Below are 25,607 nucleotides of genomic sequence, written 5' to 3' on the forward strand. Positions count from 1 at the left end.
TATGTGTGTGCTATAGAATACATCTATAAATTAGATATTTTAAGGTCTTTGTAAGAAGTATAACCAATATACAGTATGTGCAAGTTTCAGTGTCTTGTAAAAGATAAAAGGACAAGATTTATCAAAGCTTGGAGAAAGATAAAGTACAGTACCAGTCAATAAGCTCCTGTCATTTAAAAGGCTGTGTTTGAAGGAGCTGATTGGCTGGTACTTTATCTCTCTCCAAGGTTGATCATGATATGTTGGAGAAGATTATTTTACCTGGACACATTAGACTTCCGGGCTGTACCTGTAGCTGAAGATAACTGCAGGGAGACTGAATAGACCCCAAAGGTAGGAGAAGTACGAGCATGATACTGTATGTTGGAGAAGATTATTTTACCTGAACACACTAGATCTCCGGACTATGGGGGGTCATTCCGAGTTGTTCGCTCGCAAGCTGCTTTTAGCAGCTTTGCACACGCTAAGCCGCCACCTACTGGGAGTGAATCTTAGCTTATCAAAATTGCGAACGAAAGATTAGCAGAATTGCGAATAGACACTTCTTAGCAGTTTCTGAGTAGCTTCAGACTTACTCGCCATCTGCGATCAGTTCAGTGCTTGTCGTTCCTGGTTTGACGTCACAAACACACCCAGCGTTCGCCCAGACACTCCTCCGTTTCTCCAGCCACTCCCGCGTTTTTCCCAGAAACTGCAGCGTTTTTTCACACACCCATAAAACGGCCAGTTTCCGCCCAGAAACACCCACTTCCTGTCAATCACACTCCGATCAGCAGAACGAAGAAAAAACCTCGTAATGCCGTGAGTAAAATACCTAACTGCATAGCAAATTTACTTGGCGCAGTCGCACTGCGGACATTGCGCATGCGCATTAGCGACTAATCGCTCCGTTGCGAGAAAAAAATAACGAGCGAACAACTCGGAATGACCCCCTATAAATGAAACTGCAGGGAGGCAGAAACTCGGCTACATAGGGGTATATGCAATTGCGGTCGAATTCCCGAAAATGTCGAAAAACGGGACATTTTCGCCCAAAAAAAAAATTAGACAATGCAATTCAGTACTTTTCGACAAAAAGACGGACTTTCCAAATTCGACATTTTGAAATTCGACATTTGTCAAATTCGACATTTCTGCAATGGTACAAATGCGGCAATTCGACAAAAGTATATTCAATTGAAGTTTGTAAATTCGACAACAGTGCTTTTAGACAGTAAATTCGTCATTTTCAATCCGCCACACTTTGCTGGCGGAATTTAATAAAAAAATTTAAAAACATGTTTTTTTTTGTGTTTTTTTTTATTGGTAATAGCATATATATTTATATTAGAAGGGATTAGGTACTTGGTTTGTCTATTTTGGAGGCACAAGTATTATTTATATATTTTTAAAAATATTATTTTTTTTTATTTTTTTTTAATGGAATGTTAAAAATCAGAAAAAAAATTGCGTGGGGTCCCCCCTCCTAAGCATAACCAGCCTCGGGCTCTTCGAGCCAGTCCTGGTTCTAAAAATCCGGGGGGAAAACTGACAGGGGATCCCCCGTATTTTTAAAACCAGCACCGGGCTCTGCGCCTGGTGCTGGTGCAAAAAATACGGGGGACAAAAAGTGTAGGGGTCCCTCGTATTCTTTACACCAGCATCGGGCTCCACTAGCTGGACAGATAATGCCACAGCCGGGGGTCACTTTTATACAGCGCCCTGCGGCCGTGGCGTTAAATACCGAACTAGTCACCCCTGGCCGGGGTACCCTGGGGGAGTGGGGACCCCTTCAATCAAGGGGTCCCCCCCCCAGCCACCTAAGGGCCAGGGGTGAAGCCCGAGGCTGTCCCCCCCCATCCAAGGGCTGCGGATGGGGGGCTGATAGCCTTGAGAAAATTGAAAGAATATTGTTTTTTCCAGTAGTACTACAAGTCCCAGCAAGCCTCCCCCGCAAGCTGGTACTTGGAGAACCACAAGTACCAGCATGTGGGAGAAAAACAGCCCCGCTGGTACCTGTAGTTCTACTGGAAAAAAAATACCCAAATAAAAACAGGACACGCACACCGTGAGAGTAAAACTTTATTTCACACATGTCGAACACACATACTTACCTATGTTCACACGCCGACCTTTGTCCACTTGTCCAAGTAGAATCCACGGTATACCTGTGAATAAAATTATACTCACCTCAATCCAGTGTCCGGATCTTTTTAAAATAATCCTCGTACTTGGCAAAGCAACAAAACGAACACCCGGACCAAACGGACTGAAAGGGGTCCCATGTTTACACATGGGACCCCTTTCCCCGAATGCAGAGACCCCCCGTGACTGCTGTCACAGAAAGGTCTCTTAAGCCAATCAGGAAGCGCTACTTCGTGGCACTCTCCTGAATGGCTGTATGCGCGTCTGCTGGCAGACAGCGCATCGCACAGCTTCCTCCATTAGTTTCAATGGTGGGAACTTTGCGGTCAGCGGTGAGGTCACCCGCGGTCAGCGGCTGACCGCGGGTGGCCTCACCGCTGACCGCAAATGTCCCACCATTGAATATAATGGAGAGGCTTTGTGATGCGCTGTCTGACAGCTCAGACGCGCATAGCCAATCAGCAGAGTGCCAGGACGTTGCGCTCGCTGATTGGCTGAAGGGACCTTTCTGTGACAGCAGTCACGGGGGTGTCTCTGCATTCGGGGAAAGGCACATGGGACCCCTTTCAGTCCGTTTGGTCCGGGTGTTCGTTTTGTTGTTTTGCCAAGTACGAGGATTATTTTAAAAGATCCAGACACTGGATTGAGGTGAGTATAATTTTATTCACAGGTACACCGTGGATTCTACTTGGACAAGTGGACAGAGGTCGGCGTGTGAACATAGGTAAGTATGTGTGTGTCGACATGTGTGAAATAAAGTTTTACTCTCACGGTGTGCGTGTCCTGTGTTTATTTGGGTATTTTTTTTTCAGTAGAACTACAGGTACCAGCGGGCCCGTTTTTCTCCCGCATGCTGGTACTTGTGGTTCTCCAAGTACCAGCTTGCGGGGGAGGCTTGCTGGGACTTGTAGTACTACTGGAAAAAACAATATTCTTTCAATTTTCTCAAGGCTATCAGCCCCCCATCCACAGCCCTTGGATGGGGGGGACAGCCTCGGGCTTCACCCCTGGCCCTTGGGTGGCTGGGGGGTACACCCCTTGATTGAAGGGGTCCCCACTCCCCCATGGTACCCCGGCCAGGGGTGACTAGTTGGATATTTAATGCCACGGCCGCAGGGCGCTGTATAAAAGTGACCCCCGGCTGTGGCATTATCTGTCCAGCTAGTGGAGCCCGATGCTGGTGTAAAAAATACGGGGGACCCCTACTCTTTTTGTCCCCCGTATTTTTTGCACCAGGCGCAGAGCCCTGTGCTGGTTTTAAAAATACGGGGGATCCCCTGTCAGTTTTTCCCCCGGATTTTTAGAACCAGGACCGGCTCAAAGAGCCCGAGGCTGGTTATGCTTTGGAGGGGGGACCCCACGCAATTTTTTTCGTGTTTTTTCCCGTTTTTTAAAAATCGGATCAAAATCCGTCAAATCGGCCGTTTTTCGACAGCGGGACTGTCGAATCCGTTTTTTTATTGAATATGTTGAATTCCGGCACCCACTTGCCGGAATTCGACGGTCGAATTGTGTCGAATTAAAAAACGGGCGAAAAATTGCCGCGATTCGCCGGTAATTGCATATACCCCATAATGATTGTACTGCACTGTGTAATATTTGTCATTATATAGGAACAATTACAATGTTTAAATGTTACAAGATAACTTTTGATGTTTGTAATTTACATTAATTGCCCATCAAAGAGTAAAATATTACTTTCACATGTTTGTTGTTCCCATAGTGAAGGTTATATAAATGGTATGTGCTCATTTATGTAGGCAATATACCTTTACTCTTCTCGCATGCCGATGAATTCATGTTCTAACTGTATCACTTGTAGGTGCTTTTGGCACTCTGGGAGTTGGTGGAGGATTTGCCTTGGGAGCTAAACTTTGTCGCCCCGATTCAGAGGTACTGACATTTTTGAGCATATATCTTATTTGCTTGTGTTCTTAATAATTGATTTATATATATGACTGTTCTAATAGTCCAGACTTCAGAAACTTTATAAATGTCAAAGTAGGAACCTGTTAATATCTAGCTCTATTTTGTTTTTAATACCCATTGACAGTCTTTATGTTAGAACCCCTTTAGAGTACGAAGAGACGGGTATACCTTTCCTCAGTATCTTTTCCTCTAGATCAGGCAGTCGGGTAGTGTCCCGGGTACGCATTATACCAATGCTGCTGATCTGCAGACGGGTTGGTTATCTGGGGGCTGTAGTCTGCCTCTGCATAAGCAGTTTCTGGTAGAAAAACGCATGACCATTCAGTAAGGGCCGGCTGAATGTTAAGCATAGGACCTGTTGTGTAACCTTCTGCAGTGGAGTCTCCCTTGCAACTGGAGGCCAAACAAATGATAGAGCCTTCCTGTTTGAGTAAAGCTAATGAATTAAGGGAACACTTTATGTAAAGTCTGGACAAGGATAGATCATAATGCAGTAGATTGTTTTTCTCTAGCATCCATAAGGGATATTGGGGAACACATTAGTACGATGGGCTATAGACGGGTCCAAAGGAGCCAGTGCACTTTAAATTTCTTCAACTGGGTGTGCTGGCTCCTCCCCTCTATGCCCCCTCCCACAAGCAGTTTAGAAAAAAGTGCCCTCAGGAGAGGATGCACACTGTGCAAGCTCCAGAGTTTTTCTTCAATTTCATTTAAACTTTTACTTATTTCGATATGCTGGTTGGGCAACAGCATACATGCACCGTGGGCGTTAGGGGGGGAGACGATCACCGGCCTCATGAGGTGCTGAGCCGCATCTCCGCTGCAGAACCACTGTCCTGAGGGGCTGTTTGTTCAGCGGGGCACTGCGCCTTAGCTGTCTCAGCCGCAGCTTGCCGCACACCCCTGACAGAGCCTGAAGGTGATCGTCGTGGTGAGTACAAACCGGGGGCCCCGCTAGGGGGGCCCCCCGGTTTATTGTGCGGCAGAAACATGGGTGAGGCGTACGAGTCCCTCCTGGGGGGGACCCGCGGGTGCCCCTACGTGAGACTGGCGGGAGGTGTGCGAGCCACTACACAGCCTGTGGAGACATAGCCAGTATAAAACTTATTAGTAGCTTCGGCGCCATGGCGGGGGACGGAGCTACATCAGAGCGGACTCCGCTGCATTTTGGCGCCTTCCTCTGCCTAAGCAGCAGCAGCCTCATACAGCTCCTCAAAACGGTCACAGGATCACTGGTACCAGGTGTAGAGAGGGAGAGACGCTATTAGTGCACAGTTACATTCCTCTTTGGAATTTTATGTACAGCAGTATAACTGTTATATATTACTACATAAAATTAGGACAGTCTCACTGGGGCAGTGCAGCGTTGGGTGCGCTGGTGTCCTCTCTTCTGTTTTTCCTCTCACATGCAATAGGGCAGGCTTGCATTGTATTAAGTCTGTGTTGTATGTGTATTGTATCTCATAATGGTGAAACAGAAGTTATGCAGTGTATGTAATGCCAGATTTTCCCCTATTTCATCTGACTCCATCTCATGTGAGCAGTGTAGTCAGTCATCACAAAATGCTGACAATGTGGGGGACAGTCACGAGCCCTCCTGGCTGGGGGTTATGAAAACTATGATGTCTGATATGTCATCTCGACTCACTGCCATTGCCACTAAAACACAAGAACTACAACAAGCAGTACCTAACCTAGCTGCCAAGGCTGATGTTCCCCATCCCCCACGTCTACTACAGGTGCACAAAAACTTGCTTTCTCAGACGTCCTAGAGGATGCTGGGGACTCCGTAAGGACCATGGGGTATAGACGGGATCCGCATGGGCACACTATAAGACTTTGAATGGGTGTGAACTGGCTCCTCCCTCTATGCCCCTCCTCCAGACTCCATTTAGATTCTGTGCCCAGAAGAGACTGGACACACACTAGGGGAGCTCTACTGAGTTTATTTTAGGTTTTTTATTTTCAGAGAGACCTGCTGACTACAGGCTCTCTGCTTCGTGGGAGTGAAGGGAGAGAAGTCAGACCTACTTCTTCTGAGTTAAGGGCTCTGCTTCTTAGGCTACTGGACACCATTAGCTCCAGAGGGTTCGATCACTCGGTGCGCCTAGCTGCTTGTTCCCGGAGCCGCGCCGTCACCCCCCTCACAGAAGCCTGAAGAAAGAAGCCGGGTGAGTATTAGAAGAACAGAAGACTTCAGTGACGGCAGAAGACTTCAGAGTCTCAGAGGTACCGCGCAGCGGTCGCGCTGCGCGCCATTGCTCCCACACACCAACGGCACTACAAGGGGGATGGGCGCAGGGGGGGCGCCCTGGGCAGCAATATACCTCTCCAATGAGCCTGGCAAGAGATGTATACAGTGCATAGGCACTGTATACGGACCCCCGCCAGTATAAAAATATAAAATAATAGCGTGGCTGAAGCGCGCCGAGAAGGGGGCGTGGCTTAGCCCTCGCAACTCGATACAGCGCCATTTTCTCCTCACAGAGACGCTGTCCCCACCAAAGCACTGTTAGACAGCTAGCAGTGTAAACCGAAGGGGGGCACAGTGATTTTAGTGCAATATAGGTGAAAAACTGTAGCACTATATTCTATAATGTGCGTGTAGTCAATGAGTTGTAAATAAGTGTCTGTGTTTTCCCTGTCAGATATACCCATTATAGCTTTTTAGTACACGTGTCGACGTGTGAGTGCTCTGCCGCAAACAGCTATGGGAATCCCCATTGCCGACTCCTGATGGTACTTGATTCAGTAGATGAAGTGTGAGCAGGTCGGTAGTTGTGTGCTTTTTCAAAAGTAAACACTGTACGGGAGACTGTTATTACTGGGTAAATTAACATGATGTAACTAACCTATACCTGTGTGTGTGTGTGTGTGTGTGTGTGTGTGTGTATATATATATATATATATATATATATATATATATATATATATATATATATATATATATAGTACGGTTCCATGGGCCTGTAGCTCGAGCACAGTCGTGGTTGTATTTGTGGGGGAGTGATATTAAAACTATGTATATACTTCCCTCGGACCCCTCGGGGTCGCAAGAATGATATTTTGCCTGGTTACTACTCCCTGTTGGCGACGAATACTATGTTTTATGTTGACCATAAGGTTTCCTGGTTAGATCCTCAACTTGGGCATTCACTACATGGTCTTACACATTTGAACACATTAATGTCACTAGGGACCCTGCGGTTCCGGACAAAATACTTATATGTATATAGGATATGTGTGTATATGTGTATTAAAATATGTATATTCATATTACAATTTCTAATGAATGCTGAAGTAAAATTATTCCTTCTCATGTGCTGGTTGCCCTGTTGATAAAGCTCTAGGTCAGCCGTGACGAGATGGTCTCAGATCCTCACAAGTGTTTATTCTTTTCCCGCCGCGGATAGAATAATGTGAAAGTCAACCCCTGGTCTGCACGGGGCCCTGTCACAAAGGATCGTATACAGGAAGCGAAGTGATATTTTAATTATATGCTTTGATGATATTTGCATTACATACGCATGGGGGAGTGCTTGTATTCAGAAAGGGTCGGTTACCTTGGCATCCGATAGAATTACCCTAGAGAGAGAGAGGATGTTTCTTATGTTGGGTCTTCTCTATAACATTGCGGCAGGCTGCCGTGCGACTACAGGAGGTATGGGACTCTTGGGTGCACAGGCCACTTCCATGGCCCTCTCGACTGGGAGGGCGTTGTGAATTCACCAAGGGCATGCTGAGGCTGACTCCGAGAAATACTGGAGTATTTTCCCTATGAAGGTGTAACCGGTGTTTGGTTAAGTTACTCTCGGCAGATACCACTGGTAAGTCTACCTTCGTGTGATAGGTTCCCTCACAACGGTTGATGACGCATCCTTTTGTGGGATGCAGTCATTTTAACCAGTTGGATACCGTTCTTTTTTCCCTTTCTTTGCAGATAGTGGAAGGTGAAAAGGTAAGAGGTCTGCAGCCTTTTCAGGTTCGCAGAAGCAGATATCATCTTCTGTTTCTACCACATCCACCGCATGTCGCTGGGTCCATCTTGCTGGAGCCCACACCGGTGGGAACTCGTCTAATACTCTTCAGTCAGTCCTGGAATGGACTTGGACCAGTGGGTTCATAATAGAATCCAAAGGGGGAAATACTGGAGTTTACAGATGATTCCCCTCACTGATTTTTCAAATAGATCTTAACGATTCTCCTCTGGAAGGGGAGGTAGTATGCGACGCCATACCAGAGTTGCGTCAGGATCAGGACATTGTCCTGCTGTCCCTGTCAAAAAAAAAAGATTTCTACTTAAGAAGTTGAACTACAGGATGGAATCTCTCAGGCCAGGGATCTCCAATACGTAAAAGAAGACAGTGGGTTTAAATGCGGTTTCATCCGCATTAAGCTTACCTTGGTTTGCTATCCAGGATTGTCTTTGCCATTTCACCGGAGTGATGGCAGTATGATGGTTTTCCTTCAATAGTAAGAGCCATTATTATTATGTACTGAGACGCTCTCCTGACTACGGCGAGGTCAAGAAACAAGTGGTACAAATCGATGTTTCTCTCTGACAGTTCTTCAACACAGAAAATGGCTGTTGTTCCCACCGACGCAGATGTCGGAGGTGGGTATACGTTTAGATACTGAACGGTTGAAAGTTTGTTTTTTCCTGTGGAAAGAGATCTGAGGATCCAGAGTCGGATCAGATTTGCAGTGACAACCCATCAATATGTTCCGTTGATGAAGAAGATGGTTGCGACCTTAGAGGCCTTTTCGGTGAGCAGGTTAAATGCCAGAGTGATTTTCACGGGACCAGTTGGACATGTGGTCCGGGTCTCACCTGCACATGCACCGGAAAATAATCCTAAGGACCAGGATATCGCTCCTGTGGTGTCTGCACAGTTCTCACCTCCTAGAGGGACGAAGGTTCGGGATCCAGGATTAGATCCTGGTGTCCATGCATGCAGGTCTCCGAGGCTGGGGAGCAGTCTTTCCAAGGGAAGTATTTCCAGGGGAAAAGGTCAAGCTGGGAAGCTTGTCTGCAATAAACGTTCTTGAATTAAGAGCTTTTTTCAACGAACATCTTCGTGATCTGCCTGTGTTAATTCTGTCGGACGACTTGACAGCAGTGGCGTAAGTAAGCCGCTAGGGCGGAACAAGGAGCAAAGCTGCAATGGCAGAAGCCGCAAAAGTTTTCTGCTGGGCGGAAAGGCAGGTAAACGCTATATTAGCAGTCTTCGTTCCGGCTGTAGACGACGGAGAAATAGATTACCTCTGCAGACGCGATCTCCATCCGGGAGAAATGCAGTCATCATCGAGAAGTTTTCACAGAAGTGACAAGTCTTTGAGGAGTGCCTCAATTGGACATGATGGCGTCTCGCCTCAACGAGAGACCTCAGGGATATTGTTCCAGGTCAAGGGACACTTAAGCTATAGCAGTGGACGCCCTCGTGACACCTTGGGTGTTTTCAGTCGGTCTATGTGTCCCCTTCACTTTCACTCTTTCCTAAGGTGATACACATAAGAAGAACAAAGGTTCAGGCGATCCTCATTGTTCCGGTCTAGTCAAGGAGGGCTTGGTATCCAGATCTTCAAGACTTACTCATAGAAGATCCATAGCCTTTTTCTTCTACGAAAGGACCTGTTGCAGCAGGGACTGGGCGTGTATCAAGACTTACCGCGGCTGCGTTTGACGACAGGGCGTTTGTACGCCGTATCCTAGCCCGAAAGAGTATTTCCGGTGAAGTCATTCCCACTTTGCTTCGAGCTAGGAAAGGAGTAACGGTGAAGCTTTACCTCCATATTTGGAGGAAGTAGGTGTCTTGGTGTGAATCCTGGAAGGCTCCTACGGAAGAATTCAGCTGAGTCGTTTTACTCCATTCTTTGCAAGCAGGTGTGGATGCTGGCCTAATGTTAGGCTCCATTTCAGTGCGGTGTTCGGCCTTATAAAATTTTACGGATGTTCAGACTTTTGTGAAAGGAGTGCTGCACATCCAACCTCCGTTTGTGCCCCCGCTGGCACCATGGGTCCTTAACGTGGTGTTGCAGTTTTCTTATGTCACACTGGTTGGAACCTTTATGAAAGGTTGTGTTAAAATTTCTCTCTTGGAAAGTGGTCATGTTGTTGGCCTTGGCATCCGCAAGGCGGGTGTCGGAAGTAGCGGCTTTGTCTCACAAGAGCCCCTATTTGATCTTCCATGTGGATAGAGCGGAATTGAGAACTCAGAAAATAGTTCTGCCAAAAGTGGTTTCTGTGATTTCCAGAAACCAGCCTATTTGATGCCTGTGGTTACTTAAGCATGGGCTGATTCAAAGTCTCTCGATGTAGTCAGGGCTTTGAATATTTATGTTGCCAGCTCGGCTCAGATTGGGGAAACAGAGGCTCTGTTTGTCCTGTATGCTCCCAGCAAAATTAGGGCGCCTGTTTCTATGCAGTCTGTTGCACGCTAGATCCGTGATACGATTCGGCATGCTCGTTCTACGGCTGGATTGCCATTACCGAAGTCGGTGGAGACCCATTCTTCTAGGAAGATGGGCTCTTCTTGGGCAAATGCCCAAGGAGTCTCGGCGGTTCAACTTTGCCGAGCGTCTACTTAGTCGGGTTCAAACACTTTTGCTAAGTTCTACAAGTTTGATACCCTGGCTGATGAGGACCTCATGTTTGCTCAATCTGTGCTGCAGAGTCGTCCGCACTCTCCCACCCGGTCTGGAGCTTTGGTATAAACCCCATGGTCCTTACGGAGTCCCCAGCATCCTCTAGGATGTGTGAGAAAATATGATTTTAATACCTACCGGTAAATCCTTTTCTCTTAGTCCGTAGAGGATGCTGGGCGCCCGTCCCTGTGCGTACTGTATATGCAGTTATTGGTTATGGTTACACTCTTGTGGTGTTTCTTTTCAGTCAGGCTGTTAAATCATGTTGTTCATGCCATGGCATGCGGTATCTTATTATTGGTTGTGTTGACACACCAGTTGTGTTACATATTCTTTCAGCATGTGGCTGTGTATTTTTCATGCCGTTGGCTGGTGTTCTATTGAATGCCACGTTCTGCGGCATGTTCGAGGTGTGAGCTGGTATGACACTCACTGTGTTTAAACAATAAATTCTTTCCTCAAAATGTCCGTCTCCCTGGGCACAGTTCTCTAACTGGAGTCTGGAGGAGTGGCATAGAGGGAGGAGCCAGTTCACACCCATTCAAAGTCTTCTAGTGTGCCCATGTCTCCTGCGGATCCCGTCTATACCCCATGGTCCTTTCGGAGTCCCCAGCATCCTCTACGGACTAAGAGAAAAGGATTTACCGGTAGTTATTAAAATCCTATTTTACCTGCAATCCTATCAGATAATAATGATGATGTACAGGATGATGGGGATGATGTGTATCCCATTAGTGGGGATTCCACCCCTACACAGGGTATTGTACCCCTCATATTGGCTATACAGGATGTGTTAAAGCTCCCCCCTGGAGGATGCTACTAATCAGCAGTCGTTTTTTCTCCCGCAAGACAAACTGACAGTCACATTTCCTGATTCCAAGGGATTGGATGATTTATTTAAATTAGCCTGGAAAAATCCAGATAAAAAATATCAGGTGTCCAAAAGGTTTTTGCATACCTTCCCCTTTGCCCCTGAAGGCAGGAAATTCTGGGAAGAATCTCCAGCAGTAGACGTCTCAGTCTCTCGCCTCTCTAAAAAGGTGGTGCTCCCAGCTCCGGGCTCCTTTATGGTAAAGGACCCGGCCGATAGGAAAATTGAGACCACTCTGAAATCTATCTACACTGCTGCAGATGTAGCTCAAAGACCGGTCATTACAGTTTGCTGGATGACATATGCAATTCATACGTTGGCTGTTCATATTCAGGAGGGTCTTTCAGGTGATATGACCTTAGTTACGACTGTAACTTTCCTAAAATACATTCAGGACATGGCAAGAGTCCTCTGTGACTCCCTTAAAGAGATTGGCAATATTAATGCTAGGACCACTGCTATGGCTGTGTCAGCACGTAGAGCCATATGGTTGCATCAGTGGATTGCAGACGCTGACTCCAAACGTAATGTGGAATCTCTTCCCTTCACAGGTGAATGGCTCTTCGGAGGCAAATTGGACGCATTGATCTCCAAAGCTACTGCTGGGAAATTCACGTTTCTTCTCTCAGGGGCTCCGCCTGCTAGACGTACCTACCCGGGACCGTCTACTCAGTCCTTTCGGTCCTCCAGATTTCGATCTAGAGCCAGAGGGGCCTCCGACACAACTCGAGGCACCAGAGTTAAGCCTAAGAAATCAGCCGTTGCTGGCTCTCATGTACAGAGCACCAGTTCAGCTTCTGAAAAAACTTCAGCATGATGGTGCCCACCCACCCCGAGGGGATCTCTTGGTGGGAGCTCGGTTACGTCACTAGAGCCACATCAGGGACGATTCCTGCCAGGATGCCTGGGTAAGGGACCTTATCTCTCAGGGTTACAAGCTAAAGTTTGATGGTGCTCCTCCCCAACGATTTATCAAATCAAGCCTACCAGCTTTGGAAAATATTTGTGTTACGCTACTATTGACCATCGAAAAGTTGGTCCAGTCCCAGGTCATTGTTCCAGTACCCCTGCAACAGCAAGGACAAGGTTACTACTCCAGTCTGTTCGTAGTGCCAAAACCAGACGAGTCTCTGAGACCCATTTTGAGTCTAAAGTCCTTGAATCCTTACCTGAAGGTTTTCAAATTCAAGATGGAATCTTTGAGGGCGGTGATCGCAGGCCTAGAACAACAGGAATTCCTACTGTCCCTGGATATCAAGGACGCCTACCTCCATATCCCAATTTGGCCTCCTCATCAAGCCTATCTGATGTTCGCCCTGCTGAACGATCACTACCAGTTCCAGGCGTTACCCTTTGGCCTGTCTACAGCTCCGAGGGTGTTCACAAAGGTGATGGCGGAAATGATGTTTCAGCTCAGGGTCCAGGGTGTTAACGTGGTTCCTTACCTGGACGATCTCCTGATATAGGCGAGTTCCAGGGAGCTTCTACTGCTCCTTATAGATCGTACTATCCAACTTCTGTCTCACGACGGGTGGGTCCTCAATCTATGAAATTCCAACCTGGAGCCATCTCAGTTTCTGGGAATGCTACTGGATACTGTAGTGCAGAAAGAGTTCCTCCCAGAGGACAAAGCGAGAACACTCCAAGAAATGGTTCGCATAGTTCTCCAACCTGCTCGAGTATCCATTAATCTTTGCATAAAATTGTTGGGAAAGATGGTGGCCTCATATGAGGCGATACAGTATGAAAGATTCCATGCCAGACCCTTTCAATTGGACATCATGAACAAGTGGTCCGGTTCCCATCTTCAGATGCACCGGATGATTCAGCTGTCACCCCAGGCCAGGATTTCACTCCTCTGGTGGCTACAGTCTTCCAATCTGCTGGAAGGTCAACACTTTGGGATTTAGGATTGGATCCTCCTCACAACGGATGCGAGTCTGAGAGGATGGGGAGCTGTCACCCAGGGGGCGTAGTTCCAAGGCAGGTGGTCTGCCCAAGAGGCCCTGCTTCCGATCCACAACATGCTGGAACTTCGGGCTATCTACAATGCTCTGATTCAGGCTTTCCCTCTGCTCCGGGATCGGACAATCCAGATTCAGTCGAACAGCGCCACAGCGGTGGCGTAGATCAGTCGACAAGGAGGGACAAAAAGCAGAGCCTGCATGCGAGAGGTTTCAAGAATACTCCTCTGATCAGAAAGAAATGCAAGAGCACTTTCCACAATCTTCATCCCAGGAGTGGACAACTGGGAAGCGGACTTCCTGAGTCACCACGATCTTCACCCAGGGGAGTGGAGATTACACCCTCAGGTGTTTCAGCAGATCATTGACAGGTGAGTTTGCCCCCAGATCGATTTGATGGCGTCACGCCTCAACAAGAAACTTTGCTGCTATTGCTCGCGAACCAGAGACCCTCAGGCGAGCGCAGTGAATGCGCTGACATCGCCATGGCCTTACCAGCTGGTCTACCTATTTCCCCCGATTCCGTTGATTTCAAGGGTGCTCAAGAGAATCAGGCATCAGGGAGTACAGGCAATCCTGATTGCCCCGGATTGGCACCAGAGAGTATGGTACGCGGCTCTTCTGGACATGTCCGTAGAAGACCCTTGGCCTCTGCCAGTAAGAAAGGATCTTCAGCAAGGACCGTTCGTTTTACCGGACTTACGGCGGCTTCATTTGACGGCATGGAAGTTGAGCGGAACATTCTAGCTCACAAAGGTCTTTCCAAAAAAGTCATTGCTACTATGGTGCAAGCCAGGAAACCCGTGACGTCAAAACACTATCATCATATCTGGCGGAGATCTATCTCCTGGTGTGAGGAACGCACTTATCCGTCTGCAGAGTTCCACTTGGGAAGATTCCTTTTGTTTCCTGCAGGCTGGAGTGGATAAAGGCTTACATCTGGGATACATTAAGGTCCAGATTTCAGCTCTTTTGATCTTCTTCCAGAAGAAGTTAGCTATGTTGCCAGAAGTCCAGACCTTCTTGCAAGGTGTGCTTTACATACAACATCCGTTTGTGCTGCCTACGGAACCTTGGGATTTGGATGTGGTGTTAAGATTTCTACAGTCCTCCTGGTTTGAACCTCTGACGACGGTAGAAGATAAGTACCTCACATGGAAGACAGTGATGTTACTGACCCTGGCTTCTGCTAGGTGTGTCTCAGAATTGGGGGCCTTATCGTGTAAAAGTCCATACTTCGTCATTTATGAGAACAGAGCGGAGCTCAGGACCAGACAGCAGTTCCTGGCGAAGGTGGTCTCCGCGTTTCACTTGAATCAACCTATTGTGATTCCGTCCAGTTCTGGCACTTCTGCCCCTCTGGAGGCATTGGATGCGGTGTGAGCCTTGAAGAGCTTTATCAAGAGGACGGCTCGTGTCAGAAAGACGGATTCCTTGTTCGTGCTGTATGATGCGCAGAAAAAGGGTTGCCCTGCTTCAAAGCAGTCCATTGCTCGTTGGATTAGGCTCACTATTCAACAGGCCTATATGTCGGCAGCCTTACCTGTTCCACAGTCTCTGAAGGCCCACTCTACAAGTTCGGTGGGGTCTTCCTGAGCGACTGCCCGTGGAGTCTTGGGCCTGCAACTGTGCCGAGCTGCTACCTGGTCGGGGAAGAACACCTTTGTGAAGTTCTACAAGTTCGATACCCTGGCCAAAGAGGATACCCAGCTGGGGCAGGCGGTGCTGCAGTTGTCTCTGCACGTTCCCGCCCGTTCTGGAAGCTTTGGGACATCCCCATCATACTAATGTGTCCCCAATATCGCTTATGGATGCTAGTCCATAAGGGATATTGGGTGCCCGCCTCTATGCGGTGACTTTCTGCAGGTTTTCTGTTCTGTGTTACCTGTTCAGCTGTTGCTGTTCCTGTTGCCAGCCGTTGCTGGACCGGTTATGTTATGATGTGCTGGTGCGTAAATCTCACCACACTTATTGTTATGTTCCTTCTCTCAAGTATGTCATTTCTCCTTCAGGCACTGTTTTACCTATAACTGCCTGTGGGAGGGGGCAAAGAGTGGAGGAGCCAGCACATCCAGTTGAAGAAACTTAAAGTGCACTGGCTCCTTTGGACCCGTCTATACCCCATCGTACTAATGTGTTCCCCAATGTCCCTTATGGACTATGAGCAAATTTACCGGTAGGTATCAAAATCCTATTTCTCTGACGTCCTAGTGGATGCTGGGAACTCCGTAAGGACCATGGGGAATAGACGGGCTCCGCAGGAGACTGGGCACTCTAAAAGAAAGATTAGGTACTATCTGGTGTGCACTGGCTCCTCCCTCTATGCCCCCCCTCCAGACCTCAGTTAGATTTCTGTGCCCGGCCGAGCTGGATGCACACTAGGGGCTCTCCTGAGCTCCTAGAAAGAAAGTATATGTTAGGTTTTTTATTTTACAGTGAGACCTGCTGGCAACAGGCTCACTGCAACGAGGGACTAAGGGGAGAAGAAGCGAACCTACCTGCTTGCAGCTAGCTTGGGCTTCTTAGGCTACTGGACACCATTAGCTCCAGAGGGATCGACCGCAGGACCCGTCCTTTGTGTTCGTTCCCGGAGCCGCGCCGCCGTCCCCCTTACAGAGCCAGAAGCATGAAGATGGTCCGGAAAATCGGCGGCAGAAGACTTCAGTCTTCACCAAGGTAGCGCACAGCACTGCAGCTGTGCGCCATTGCTCCTCATACACACTTCACACTCCGGTCACTGAAGGTGCAGGGCGCTGGGGGGGGGGCGCCCTGAGCAGCAATAAAAACACCTTGGCTGGCAAAATAATCACAATATATAGCCCCAGAGGCTATATATGTGATAATTACCCCTGCCAGAATCCATAAAAAAGCGGGAGAAAAGTCCGCGAAAAAGGGGCGGAGCTATCTCCCTCGGCACACTGGCGCCATTTTCTCTTCACAGTGTAGCTGGAAGACAGCTCCCCAGGCTCTCCCCTGTAGTTTTCAGGCTCAAAGGGTTAAAAAGAGAGGGGGGGCACTAAATTTAGGCGCAATATTGTTTATACAAGCAGCTATTGGGGAAAATTCACTCAGTGATAGTGTTTATCCCTACATTATATAGCGCTCTGGTGTGTGCTGGCATACTCTCTCTCTGTCTCCCCAAAGGCTGTGTGGGGTCCTGGCCTCAGTCAGAGCATTCCCTGTGTGTGTGCGGTGTGTCGGTACGGCTGTGTCGACATGTTTGATGAGGAGGCTTATGTGGAGGCGGAGCAAATGCCGATAAATGGGATGTCGCCCCCTGTGGGCCGACACCAGAGTGGATGGATAGGTGGAAGGTATTAACCGACAGTGTCAACTCCTTACATAAAAGGCTGGATGACGTAACAGCTATGGGACAGCCGGCTTCTCAGCCCGCTCCTGCCCAGGCGTCTCAAAGGCCATCAGGGGCTCAAAAACGCCCGCTCCCTTAGATGGCAGACACAGATGTCGACACGGAGTCTGACTCCAGTGTCGACGAGGTTGAGACATATACACAATCCACTAGGAACATCCGTTACATGATCCCGGCAATAAAAAATGTGTTACACATTTCTGACATTAACCCAAGTACCACTAAAAAAGGGTTTTATGTTTGGGGAGAAAAAGCAGGCAGTGTTTTGTTCCCCCATCAAATGAGTGAATGAAGTGTGAAAAAGCGTGGGTTCCCCCGATAAGAAACTGGTAATTTCTAAAAAGTTACTGATGGCGTACCTTTTCCCGCCAGAGGATAAGTTACGCTGGGAGATATCCCCTAGGGTGGATAAGGCGCTCACACGTTTGTCAAAAAAGGTGGCACTGCCGTCTTAGGATACGGCCACTTTGAAGGTACCTGCTGATAAAAAGCAGGAGGCTATCCTGAAGTCTGTATTTACACACTCAGGTACTAGACTGAGACCTGCAGATAGTGCTGCTGCAGCGTGGTCTGTAACCCTGTCAAACAGGGATACTATTTTGCGAACATAAGACGTCGTCTTATATATGAGGGATGCACAGAGGGATATTTTGCCGGCTGGCATCCTGAATTAATGCAATGTCCATTCTGTCAGGAGGGTATTAGAGACCCGGCACTGGACAGGTGATGCTGACTTTAAAAGGCACATAGAGCCTTATAAGGGTGAGGAATTGTTTGGGGATGGTCTCTGGGACCTCGTATCCACAGCAACAGCTGGGAAGAAAAATTTTTACCTCAGGTTTCCTCACAGCCTAAGAAAGCACTGTATTATCAGGTACAGTCATTTTGGCTTCAGAAAAGCAAGCGGGTCAAAGGCGCTTCCTTTCTGCACAGAGACGAGGGAAGAGTGAAAAAGCTGCACCAGTCAGCCAGTTCCCAGAATCAAAATTCTTCCCCCGCTTCCTCTGAGTCCACCGCATGACGCGGGGGCTCCACAGGCGTAGCCAGGTACGGTGGGGGGCCGCCTCAAAAATTTCAGCGATCAGTGGGCTCGCTCACAGGTGGATCCCTGGATCCTTCAAGTAGTATCTCAGGGGTACAGGCTGGAATTCGAGCCGTCTCCCCCCCGCCGTTTCCTCAAATCTGCCTTGCCGACAACTCCCTCAGGCAGGGAGGCTGTGCTAGAGGCAATTCACAAGCTGTATTCCCAGCAGGTGATAGTCAAGGTGCCCCTACTTCAACAAGGACGGGGTTACTATTCCACACTGTTTGTGGTACCGAAACCGGACGGTTCGGTGAGACCCATTTTAAATTTGAAGTCCTTGAACACATACATAAAAAAATTCAAGTTCAAGATGGAATCGCTCAGGGCGGTTATTGCAAGCCTGGAGGAGGGGGATTACATGGTATCCCTGGACATCAAGGATGCTTACCTACATGTCCCCATTTACCATCCTCACCAGGAGTACCTCAGATTTGTGGTACAGGATTGCCATTACCAATTCCAAACACTGCCGTTTGGACTGTCCACGGCACCGAGGGTCTTTACCAAGGTAATGGCAGAAATGATGATACTCCTTCGAAAAAAGGGAGTTTTTAATTATCCCGTACTTGGACGATCTCCTTATAAAGGCGAGGTCCATGGAGCAGTTGTTGGTCGGAAGTAGCACTATCTCGGGAAGTGCTACAACAGCACGGATGGATTCTATACATTCCAAAGTCACAGCTGGTTCCTACCACACGCCTGCTGTTCCTGGGGATGGTTCTGGACACAGAACAGAAAAAAGTGTTTCTCCCGCAGGAGAAAGCCAAGGAGCTGTCATCTCTAGTCAGAGACCTCCTGAAACCAAAACAGGTATCATTGCATCACTGCACACGAGTCCTGGGAAAAATGGTAGCTTCTTACGAAGCAAAATTCCATTCGGCAGGTTCCATGCAAGAACCTTTCAGTGGGACCTCTTGGACAAGTGGTCGGAATCGCATCTTCAGATGCATCGGCTGATAACCCTGTCTCCAAGGACCAGGGTATCTCTACTGTGGCGGCTGCAGAGTGCTCATCTTCAAGAGGGCCGCAGATTCGGCATACAGGACTGGGTCCTGGTAACCACGGATGCCAGCCTTCGAGGCTGGGGGGCAGTCACACAGGGAAGAAATTTCCAAGGACTTTGGTCAAGTCAGGAGTCGTCCCTACACATAAATATTCTGGAACTGAGGGCCATTTACAATGCCCTAAGTCTGGCAAGGCCTCTGCTTCAAAACCAGCTGGTACTGATCCAATCAGACAACATTACGGCAGTCGCCCATGTAAACCGACAGGGCGGCACAAGAAGCAGGATGGCGATGGCAGAAGCCACAAGGATTCTCCGATGGGCGGAAAATCATGTCTTAGCACCGTCAGCAGTGTTCATTCCGGGAGTGGACAACTGGGAAGCAGACTTCCTTAGCAGACACGACCGACACCCGGGAGAGTGGAGACTTCATCCAGAAGTCTTCCAACTGTTGGTAAACCGTTGGGAAAGGCCACAGGTGGACATGATGGCGTCCCGCCTAAACAAAAAAACTAGATATTGCGCCAGGTCAAGGGACCCTCAGGCAATAGCTGTGGACGCTCTAGTGACACCGTGGGTGTACCAGTCGGTTTATGTATTCCCTCCTCTGCCTCTCATACCAAAGGTACTGAGAATAATAAGAAAACGAGGAGTAAGAACGATACTCGTGGTTCCGGATGGGCCAAGAAGAGCTTGGTACCCAGAACTTCAAGAAATAATATCAGAGGACCCATGGCCTCTACCGCTCAGACAGGATCTGCTACAGCAGGGGCCCTGTCTGTTCCAAGACTTACCGCGGCTGCGTTGGACGGCATGGCGGTTGAATTCCGGATCCTAAAGCAAAAGGGCATTCTGGAGGAAGTTATTCCTACGCTGATAAAAGCCAGGAAAGAAGTAACCGCAAACCATTATCACCGTATTTGGCGAAAATATGTTGCGTGGTGTGAGGCCAGGAAGGCCCCAACAGAGGAATTTCAGCTGGGTCGTTTTCTGCACTTCCTACAGTCAGGAGTGACTATGGGCCTAAATTTGGGTTCCATTAAGGTCCAGATTTCGGCTCTGTCGATTTTCTTCCAGAAAGAACTGGCTTCACTGCCTGGAGTTCAGACATTTGTAAAGGGAGTGCTACATATTCAGCCCCTTTTTTGTGCCTTCTGTGGCACCTTGGGATCTCAACGTGGTGTTGAGTTTCTTAAAATCACATTGGTTTGAGCCACTTAAAACTGTGGATTTGAAATATCTCACGTGGAAAGTGGTCATGTTATTGGCCTTGGCTTCGGCCAGGCGTGTGTCAGAATTGGCGGCTTTGTCATGTAAAAGCCCTTATCTGATTTTCCACATGGATAGGGCAGAATTGAGGACTCGTCCCCAGTTTCTCCCTAAGGTGGTATCAGCTTTTCACTTGAACCAACCTATTGTAGTGCCTGCGGCTACTAGGGACTTGGAAGATTCCAAGTTACTGGACGTAGTCAGGGCCTTAAAAATTTATATTTCCAGGACGGCTGGAGTCAGGAAAACAGACTCGTTTTTTATCCTGTAGGCACCCAACAAAATAGGTGCTCCTGCTTCTAAGCAGACTATTGCTCGCTGAATTTGTAGCACAATTCAGCTGGAGCATTCTGCGGCTGGATTGCCGCATCCTAAATCAGTAACAGCCCATTCCACGAGGAAAGTGGGCTCATTTTGGGCGGCTGCCCGAGGGGTCTCGGCTTTACAACTTTGCCGAGCTGCAACTTGGTCAGGGGCAAACACGTTTGCTAAATTCTACAAATTTGATAACCTGGCTGAGGAGGACCTTGAGCTCTCTCATTCGGTGCTGCAGAGTCATCCGCACTCTCCCACCCGTTTGGGAGCTTTGGTATAATCCCCATGGTCCTTACGGAGTTCCCAGCATCCACTAGGACGTCAGAGAAAATAAGATTTTACTCACCGGTAAATCTATTTCTCGTAGTCCGTAGTGGATGCTGGGCGCCCATCCCAAGTGCGGATTGTCTGCAATACTTGTATATAGTTATTGCCTAACTAAAGGGTTATTGTTGAGCCATCTGTTGAGAGGCTCCGTTATATTTCATACTGTTAACTGGGTATAGTATCACGAGTTATACGGTGTGATTGGTGTGGCTGGTATGAGTCTTACCCGGGATTCAAAATCCTTCCTTATTGTGTCAGCTCTTCCGGGCACAGTATCCTAACTGAGGTCTGGAGGAGGGGCATAGAGGGAGGAGCCAGTGCACACCAGATAGTACCTAATCTTTCTTTTAGAGTGCCCAGTCTCCTGCGGAGCCCGTCTATTCCCCATGGTCCTTACGGAGTTCCCAGCATCCACTACGGACTACGAGAAATAGATTTACCGGTGAGTAAAATCTTATTTTTTTTTACAGATGTAACTAGCTTTGGTACATGAGCAGATAAAAAAAAGGGTTTAAAAGGTCCAGTCCTTTTTCCAGAAGCTGAGGTGATTGTAATGGATTCTCATTCAGAAAGAGACTTGCCACACACTGATGGAAATGATTCTAGTTTGGAATCTGGGGAACCTGAAAGAACCTAGAACGTTTGTGTTGTTGCAAAAGCCGTACCTGAACAAAGACCATTCTAAGAAAAATAAAGCCTCTCCTGCATCTAGTATTTAAGGATATACATATGTGTGTGTGTGTGTGTGTGTGTGTGTGTGTGTGTGTGTGTGTGTGTGTGTGTGTGTGTGTATAATATATACATACAGTGGGGTTTGAACGTTTGAGCACCCCAGGCAAAAATTCATTTTAATGTGCAAAAAGAAGTCAAGGAAAGATACAAAAATCTCCAAAAGGCATCAAATTACAGATTAGACATTCTTATAACATGTCAAAAAAAGTTTGATTTTATTTCCATCATTTACACTTTCAAAAGAACAGAAAACAAATGGTGTCTGCAAAAGTTTGGGCACCCTGCAGAGTTAGTACCTTGTACTGCCCCCTTTGGACAGCTGAGACCTGGCAGTGTCATGGATTGTTCTCAATCATCGTCTGGAAAGACCAGGTGATGTCAATCTCAAAGGTTTAAAAGGCCAGACTCATCTGACCTTGCTCCAACAATCAGCACCATGGGTTCCTCTAAGCAGTTGTGTAGAACACTGAAACTGAGAATAGTTGACGCTCACAAAGCAGGAGAAGGCTATAAGAAGATAGCAAAGCGTTATCAGATGCCCATATCCTCTGTTCGGAATGTAATTAAGAAATGGTAGTCATCAGGAACAGTGGAAGTTAAAGCAAGATCTGGAAGACCAAGAAAAATATCAGACAGAACAGCTCGCAGGATTGTGAGAAAAGCAAGTCAAAATCCACGTTTGACTGCACGATCCCTCCAGGAAGATCTGGCAGACACTAGAGTTGTGGTACACTATTCCACTATGAAGAGATACTTGTACAAATATGGTCTTCATGGAAGAGTTATCAGAAGAAAACCTCTTCTACGTCCTCGCCACAAAAATCAGCGTTTGAAGTTTGCAAATGAACATATAGACAAGCCTGATGCATTTTGGAATAAAGATCTGAGGACCGATGAGGTTAAAATATAACATTTTGGCCGGAATGAGCAAAGGTACGTTTGGAGAAGGAAGGGCACAGAATTTAATGAAAAGAACCTCTGTCCAACTGTTAAGCATGGGGGTGGATCAATCATGCTTTGGGGTTGTATTGCAGCCAGTGGCACAGGGAACATTTCACGAGTAGAAGGAAAAATGGATTCAATAAGATTCCAGCAAATTTTGGACGCTAACTTGATGCCATCTGTGAAAAAGTTGAAGTTAAAGAGAGGCTGGCTTCTACAAATGGATAATGATCCTAAACACACCTCAAAATCCACGGTGCTTCTATTTTGAGCTCTATGAAATTTGAGCCACCAGATCCACGAGGCCGAATCCATGTTTTTACCTTTCGCCTCATTGATGTTTTTGAAACCCCCGTATGAACCAACTCGGCCAATGGTTTAGGCTTGGTACTCTCTAGGATAGACACTGCTATCTAAGACACACCCCTGATGAAGTCAAGTTCCTAGACTAAACGCGTTGGGTCACCGTATTTTCTTGTTGATGTTATCTCCGAACATTTATGAGGAGGATTAAGGACACAACATAAAGTTGCCTTCATTCCTTTATATCCTATTGACGGATCGTTGTAGGAGAAATTACATCTTAATGTCTATGTAATAATGATGGACACAGATTATGTTTCTGTATAGTTGTTTTAATACATTTTTTTTATGAAAAACAGTCCGTTATATATTTTTAAGAAAAACCTTTATAAATATTGGTCATGAAACCTGTTAAGGAACAGTCTATATATAAGGGTACTTTTAATTCCTGGGTGCCATTTTTCCTCTTTTTCTATATCCTATATATATATATATATATATATATATATATATATATATATATATATATATATATAACCAAGCCTTGGAGAAATATAAAGTGTACAGAGATAAAGTACCAGCCAACTAGCTTCTTACTGCCATGTTACAGGCTCTGTTTGAAAAAGTACAGTTAGGACTAGGTTGGTTGGTACTTTACTAAGCCGTGGACTGAGATAAACGATCATCTGCCAGATCTGGCTGGTTTAAATGAAAATCTGGTAATGAATGAGAGAAAATGACAGTTGACCATTTGCTCCTAAACACTGGAAAATGGACAAACCTGTCATTCATACAAATTGGTTAAATCACAAATTTAACCAATTTGTATGAACGACAGTTTTTGTCTGTTTTTCAGTGTTTGGGAGCAAATGGTCGATTGTCCTTTACTCTTATACATTACCAGATTTCCATTACAACCAGCCAGATCTGGCTCATGATCTGCCAGATAATTGTAAAGTGTATGCCAAACTTAAGAGGTCGATTCAATTACATGTGAGGTGCTTTGCAATTTGTGTGCTGGTACAAAACAGCAATTTACCATAAGGAGATATACGCTCATTTTTGCTCATACCTCCATTAGCTGCGAGCTGAAATGAGTGAGAGCCACATGCTGCAAAGCTATTCCGGTGGCACCTTGCATTTAATCGAATCTGCCCCTAAGGCTAACAGACAGGAACAGATGTATACATTTAATGATGAAGGAATGGAGTATGTTCCTCAAAGTAGGGGCAGTTATAGCTTGCATATCTTATAGAACTGCACTTTTACTGGCAGATGGGGAACCTTAAGCTGGCCATAAACTGAATGGTAATACAAGCATGTAGCTGGTTGAAACATTTATAGTTCAGTGGATACTAACAAATGATCATTGAGCCAATGCTAAATAACATTAAAATGGTCAGATATTGTTCAAATATGTGGAAAAGTGAACAATTTTCTGACCAACTAAGCGATTTTGATGCACAAAAGTATATGGATAGACCTCTATTGAATTTTTTTTATAAATAATTAGAAAATAAGTGTGTGGCATCCCCACTGTCTAGTATTTACAGCATAGTGCTGCTTGTCCCAAAGTCAGAGGAAAAAATGTGGGGTCACTTCTCACTTCTGCTTTTTCAGTAAACCAGCAGTAGGCTTTGACAACCTGTGCAGGTGGAACTATAAAGGGGATATTCAGACCAGCCCTAGGAATGTTGACATCAATGCTTGCTTCCCCAGGGCAGTTGGGTTCACAAAAATGCATGTCGGTCACCCTCCTAGGCATAACCAGCCTTAGGGCAAAAATAATTGGTGCTCTTTCTGTATCCGATGTTTGGTGGGTACTTGCTTATTATTTTGTAGAAATAGATATAAAGCACTTTGTCATTGGTGTATTACAGGTACCAAAATAGTTAATTAATTAGTTCCTTCACAATAGGGACAGCCTTTGAGAAAATAGGATTTTTGGTACTTACTGTAAAATGTATTTCTCTGAATCCATATGGAGGACACTGGTAACCTTGGGGTATAGAGGGCACTGATAATATGCACTAATGCTAACACAGCTAACCTTGGTGAAGTTCCAGAGCTACTGTATTACTAGGGGAGAGTACGTGTAAACACATCTGTGTGCAAGAAAAAAAGAAAAGTTAGCAGTGTCCCCCTAATAGAATGGAAGATAAATGTACTATTGTGGAATCGGAAAAAAAAGAAATATATATATATATATATATATATATATATATATATATATATAATTATAGTATCCTTTTCTGTCTAGAGTAGTATCTATTCTCATTCCTGCTGGCAGCTCTCTGTGTAGGGCCATAGTCAGACAAGCAAACAGAATACTAGTTGGATATTATTATACTGACTGACTGTAATTCTTTTTATTAAACCAGGTTTCCAAAACTAGTTGTCAGCTGACAGCTCCATAACAGGGCGGCAGTACGCCGTATGCCGCCCCCATGACATCATGATGTTGCACCTAGGGGGCGGGGCTGCCAGCTCTGGGAAGTAGGTCTAGGCAGCTCCGTAGTTGCAGGGTGCATGCTCGGAGCATCCCTTTTGGAGGCACCTAACAAAACCACATGCAGAGGCTGAGGGGCAGTGACATCCCCACACCTAGATACAGCTCTGTCTGCTGATGGTTTGTTTTTGTTGAGGAATCTTCGGAAGTCACTCAAATACACTTGCCATCATGAGTGGCATTTTTAACTACCTGGGATAAATTTACTAAGTGACACCTT

General features: G+C 46.7%; 1 protein-coding gene across 4 annotated transcripts in view; it reads left to right on the top strand.

The window, feature by feature from the left end:
• Positions 1–25,607, top strand: part of ILVBL (ilvB acetolactate synthase like) — a 116,597-nt gene that overhangs the window by 68,524 nt on the left and 22,466 nt on the right. For all 4 annotated transcript variants that reach the window (XM_063942963.1, XM_063942965.1, XM_063942964.1 and 1 more), the window contains one exon: positions 3,947–4,017. In XM_063942963.1, the coding sequence (XP_063799033.1) occupies positions 3,947–4,017 (71 nt within the window). The remainder of the gene's footprint in view (positions 1–3,946; positions 4,018–25,607) is intronic.

This window comes from Pseudophryne corroboree, chromosome 10 (assembly GCF_028390025.1).
Source record: "Pseudophryne corroboree isolate aPseCor3 chromosome 10, aPseCor3.hap2, whole genome shotgun sequence".
NCBI lineage: Eukaryota > Metazoa > Chordata > Amphibia > Anura > Myobatrachidae > Pseudophryne > Pseudophryne corroboree.